The sequence below is a fragment of the Microtus ochrogaster genome, chromosome 21 (assembly GCF_000317375.1).
Source record: "Microtus ochrogaster isolate Prairie Vole_2 chromosome 21, MicOch1.0, whole genome shotgun sequence".
NCBI lineage: Eukaryota > Metazoa > Chordata > Mammalia > Rodentia > Cricetidae > Microtus > Microtus ochrogaster.
The window spans coordinates 42,434,826-42,440,825 of NC_022022.1; the positions used below are offsets into that span (position 1 = coordinate 42,434,826).

General features: G+C 40.2%; 1 protein-coding gene across 5 annotated transcripts in view; it reads left to right on the forward strand.

Moving 5' to 3' along the window:
* Lrrc7 (leucine rich repeat containing 7) overlaps positions 1-6,000 on the forward strand; it is a 412,851-nt gene that overhangs the window by 347,062 nt on the left and 59,789 nt on the right. For all 5 annotated transcript variants that reach the window (XM_005357446.2, XM_026784035.1, XM_013350077.2 and 2 more), the window contains one exon: positions 987-1,106. In XM_005357446.2, the coding sequence (XP_005357503.1) occupies positions 987-1,106 (120 nt within the window). The remainder of the gene's footprint in view (positions 1-986; positions 1,107-6,000) is intronic.

Genomic DNA, 6,000 nt, shown 5'->3' on the forward strand with positions numbered 1-6,000 from the left:
CCAGCAAGCACAGCCTCTCTAACCAGGCTCTGCTACCAGGGATTCTTCAGAATGTGGACAAGCCTGGCATGGGCAGTTTCTGACTCACACAGGGATTCCCAATAAAACATACAAAACTCATGCATGCTGAAGGTTAGAAGAGAACAGGACTTTGTACACACACACACCCTCTGTCTATACCACCAGTTACCTCTCCAGTAGAAGGTACAGGTTCTCCCTTTCCTATGTATATGACTGCTTAATGTTAATCTAGCTAGAGTCTGGGTCATCTTAAAATATCTAACATCAATATTAATAAAAATGGGATATTCTATTTGCTAAAAAACACAAGCAAGAATATTTTTAGTATTCTTAAACTTATGAAGGATTTAAATTTAATATATAAGTGATACATAAATAACTGAATTTAGTAACCAAAGCAGTCATGGCTTTCTTGACTGTGGCTCTAGCAGCTGTCTGTTGATAATGCACAATGCCAACCATCTTCATCTGCCAGTGCATATTCTGCAGAGGATTAGTGGAAAATACATGCTTAAAAAATTCACATCAAAGTCTCAAAAATTCTTGTTAGGCTTTGGCTTGGAATACTGCACATTCCAATCTACGGATTGCATGGTTTCAGTTTATAGACTAAATGGTAAGCACATACTAAAGAGACAAGCTAAGCAAGCTTTAAAATGTTGTGGGTATTTTTAAAACATTGATTAATTTTATTCTGATTATCTCTATTCGGGTACTGTAGAGAATCTAAACTTTAAAATTCAGTAAATAACTCTGAAATGGTTCTTTTAATTGTATGTCTCATTGTTTCCAAAATAGCTGTCAGTTTAGAATTCTTACTCGGTAAATAGAATATAATAGTGTTTCCAGTTAGGATATATGTTTTCTATAATCAAACAAAATTAATTTTACCATAATTGTTAGGGACTCTTTTCAGAAAACTATCGTAAACATCACTAAAGAATGCCATACCATTTTCGCAATAGACCCCGTCCCAGCAAAGCAACATTTTAGACAATGGACAAGAAGATGTCTCTCCTAGTGGCCAGTGGAATCCTTACCCACTTGGGAGGCGGGATGTACCTCCGGACACCATTGCTAAAAAGGTAATCAATGTCAAGTTGACACAAACCGTGAACCTCACGCATCCATCATAAAATGTAGTCCATATCTTGTGTCTTAGCATCATTTCTAACTTCATGGTAAATTCAAGCTAAATATTCTGCCACTCGGGATTCTGGTGAACTGTCAATGCATTGAAAAGAATGGAAGTAAGCATAGTGTGTGCTCAATTAGCAATGGCTGCGTGTAAATAGCCTGCAGATTAGCCGTCTTTAAGAGTACCTTAGGACACACTTTGAAATGCAAGTACAGAAAGGTGTGTTGCATACATGTCAGTTAGCCTTGGCTTCAGCAGTACATAACCAACATCCATAAAATTATATTTATCATAAAAAGGTTGAATTGCCACATCATAACATCGTAGCAGGGTCAATGAGATGCCTCAACATGTAAAGGTGTTTGCCTTCAAGCCTGACTACCTGATTTTGATCCCCAGAACCCACAGAGTAGAAAGAGAGCCAATTTCCATAAGTTGTCCTTTGACCTCCACTCATGGTTTAGGGTACACATATGGTCACAGATGTACATACATGTACACATATAAATCGATAAGCAAGTACAATAAATACAATAAAATGTTTAAAGTTGTCAGTTTGTCCAACAAGCACTCACTGAGCAATGGTGCACACACTACATGCTAAGCACGTGCTTGGTGCTGGAGAAACAAAGATGAATACAGGCCTCAAGAAGCTTTTAACCTCATGGGTGTGGTGAGTGGGTCAGACTAAGATATGTCACTGAACACGGTGAAAGGAAAGCTGCAGTGTGTGGAGCAATGGACAAGGGGTGGGGATCTGTGCTCCTCACTCACTGTACTCTGCAGCTCTTACCAATCAGTAACAAAGGCACATAGTTTGATTTTTAAATTAGCAAAACACAAGCAGCATTGAGAGGGTAAATCAGGAAATAAGCATGACATCCTTTGTAGCAATCAAGGAAATGGGCACAATCCCAGTTTTCATCTATAGGCTGAGTAGAGAGTTCTGGGACACACGAGCTACTTGTTTCGCACACAACACTCTTTCTGTGCCTGTAGGAACACAGGGCACAACCACTGTGGTAACAAGTGGTGCAGCTGAGCAAGTACACTCTGAAGCAAGTCTCTAAAATCATTAAACTAAACTTTTAGTGCCATTCAAGGTCACGTGACATTTACCAGAAAACTGAACAGATTCAATTGTTTGTCAGCAGGAAAGTATCAGTTCTACTGTTTGGATAAAAGAATATTTTACCAGCCAGGCAGTGGTGGCGCACGCCTTTAATCCCAGCACTTGGGAGGCAGAGGCAGGCGGATCTCTGTGAGTTCGAGACCAGCCTGGTCTACAGAGCTAGTTCCAGGACAGGCTCCAAAACCACAGAGAAACCCTGTCTCGAAAAACCAAAAAAAAAAAAAAAAAGAATATTTTACCAAATAAACAATGGGTAAATTTGGTTATGATAGTGGCCATAAGCCCTAAAAACATACCAGAAAAGTTTTCAGGTAATAATTCCAAGCAGGAATAGATTTGTTCATGAGAAAACAATTGTTTCGCAAAGACATGATAAACACTGTATTTAGAATTATGCGTCCTTCTAGGGAGAACAATGGGGGAGACCTTTCCACCCAGCTGTGGCTCTTTCGCTACATTGTTGAGGCTCCAGTCATATGGCATTGTAACTACACTTCATAATTTACATACATTGTAACCTAGGAGATTTCCACTCCTCTCCCCGGTGAATTTTAAAAATGTACATTTTTTTCCAGAAGAACTGATGAGCTCTTACCTCCAAGCATCACCGTGTCTTGGGTGACACCCAGCATGTGAGCAGCACAATGTGATACCTGTTGTGAAGGTTTACAGGCTGCGACCATTCCTAGAAAGGACATCATTTGGGGGAAATAAAGGGAGCCGAGGACAGGGCCATAGTGTCCAATAAGCTGAAGAAATATGCAGAAGTCAGATCATGTGGGCTGTGTCTTGTAGGATATGGAAAAGGGAACATGGAAGTATTTTCAAAGGGAAATGACATGACCCATTTTTATTTAAACAGCTCTCTGGTAGCTCTTCAGAGAACACACTGCAAAGGACAGAGATTAGAACCAAAGGGCAAGCTAAGAAGTCTCTCTGACTATTCAGAGGAGAAAAGATGGAAACACAGTTTCTAGAGAAAAAGGCTTAGATGCAGTAGAAACCTGACTGGTAGAGTCAGGAGTCTCTTGTGAAGAACACTTTTGTGTAATCTGTAAGCAAACTGGGATTGAGGTAAATTAAATATATTCTTTTAGAAGAGTCAATTATATTATCTTTTCTTTAAAAAGAACAATGCAGAAATGTCTCTTTCCGTGCTGGGGAAGAAGGAATGAACATGCTAGGGCTAGAGAGACAGATTGGCAGTTGACAGGATTCACTGCTCTTGCAGATGAGCTCAGTTCAGTTCCCAGAAACTAATTCTAGATCCAGAGAGACCCAATATCTCTGGTCGCCTGTGGATCCCCACACATGTGTTAACATGCTCACACAGAGACACACATGCCTGTAGGCAGAGTTTTCTTGTCCTGCAGCCGCTCCCAAAAGTTTACTCAGAGGCTTAATATTAATTACAAATGCTTGGCCAATAGTTCAGGCTTGTTACTAAGTAGCTCATGCAACGTAACCCGTTTCTATTCGTCTGTGCTGCCCTGAGGCTCATGGCTTTCACCTCTATCGCATTTTGTGTGTACAACTCATTGTCCATCCAGCTGGCGACTCCTCTGCCTCTGCCCTTCCTCATCCCGTCATTCTCAGTTTGGTTTTCCTTCCTAACCTTATCATGCTCAGCTATTGGCCAATCAGCTTGTTAAAGGCACATTTTAAAAAGAATACATGTGTTAATTGCGTTTACTTTGTCTTATTACTTTGCTATTAACATGAGATAGAGGGACCCTAGAGAAGAAAAATGGAGATTGTAAAAGAGATGAGAAAGGATGAAGGGAGAGGGAAAGGGACTGACCTGCTTATCAACTAAGAGTTATATAAAGCCCAAAATTCTATGAAAATAAGACTCTACAGATGCAGTTCCATTGTAATAACTGAGTCAGAAAGATAGTTTTGAAGAAGGAATAACTCCCCTTTTTGCTGACCCATTTCAAATACTCATTTTGATAATCCAAAAGACTAGGGTGATATAGCCCTGTTGATGGCTTTAAATGTTAATTAGATTGTGTAAAAAAATTTTAAAAGCTTACTCTTTGTATTGTGCATTTACAGTCATTCACAAAAGTAATGTGGATAGGAGCTTGTGAAAACATAAATCAAAAATTCTTGGAAAGCAGAAGTTGCAGGCAAATGGCAGGTTTTAATATGACAGTCATTGCCCTAGGTTCTTACATGGTATGTAATTATTCTTAACAGAGAACATTTCTTTATTTCACAATGCCAGTGTAGCCTTACAGTATCCAAAAAGTCAGGGACTCCTTCTTGCCCCCACTGACTCGGAACTATCCCTTTAATAAAAGTCCAAACCTAAAAATTACCTATTAGATAGCAGTCAAGTCAGTGGTGGAAAATAAACTTGTCAGGTTAAAACATTTCACCCATCAATCTCTGTCCCATAAAGCAAACAATTACTCTTCTTCTTAAATTTGACATAAATCTATCATGTTCACATTATCTTTGCTTTGATAAAAATCTAGAAGAAAAATATAAAATTAACACAACATCACGAAAATGCTCATGGCCAACTGTGTAGTCAGAAGACATAGGTAGCATTGCAACCAGGGGTCAGATGATTCAGTTTCTTGCCAAGTGGTTATTACCCCTCTCGTTAAGATGGAGAAATGGCTCACAGCTTTTATCACTGTTGCTCATGTCTGTCCCGTCTCAGCTCTCTATTGGGGGAATGTGTGACAACGCCATCAGAAAACACTGAGGGTTTAAATGACCCGACATGCCCTGACTTTTGCCACATCCCACGCTTATGGCTGCTCTATTGTTTCTCCCTTACGTTAATAACTTCCAATTCCATTGCTGTGCTCTGTAGGTTGACATTTAATCATAGAACAATGTACTGATAGATATTCAATAAGACAGAGATGATTGCCCTCATATCAACCAGCTGCCGCCCTGTGGTATGGGGCACCAAAGTGAGAAACCTTTACCTCACCTTCCATCTGTCACTGGAGACAGAGCGGCGTGTCGCCTGCATCTAACTGCAAGATGAGCAAGACCTGTGAATGTCCCTCATACTGCAGACATGCCAACAAGCTCTCTCTGAGGCAGCACTCTAGCACCCAAGTGTGAGGACAAGTGTGGACACCAAGTACAAATTCAGAGAAGACATAGTCTTCTTAACAATAGTTTCATAGAATTGTCATAATCATGAAAATGTGCAGTGTAGAACGGGCACTGCAGTGCCTGATGGGAAGTTTCATGCCATGACGTCATTGGATAAGGCCTTGACCATATGGAATTAAGGAACTAGGGCTTAGAACCCAGCATTGTGTTGGCATACCGTGTGTTCCTAATTCCTTGTTGGTATATGTCCATTGTGCTTCATGATGGGTTAAATAAGGTCATGTATTTTTGAGCAGACCCACACATGCCTTTCACAAGCCCCCTCCCTTTCCCAAGCGCCCCAATGGCTCTACACAGCTTTGTTTGCACTTTCATGGCATATAGACATCCATGATTTTATGCATTTGTATAAAATCTAGAAAACAAAATGAGAGAAAACATTTCTCGTATAAAAGAATGTCTGCTCCTCATGACTTAAGAGAATCCTGTTTGCATATAAAACACATCTTTTTTTTTTTTTGGTTTTTTAGAGACAGGGTTTCTCTGTGGTTTTGGAGCCTGTCCTGGAACTAGCTCTTGTAGACCAGGCTGGTCTCGAACTCACAGAGATTCGCCTGCCTCTGCC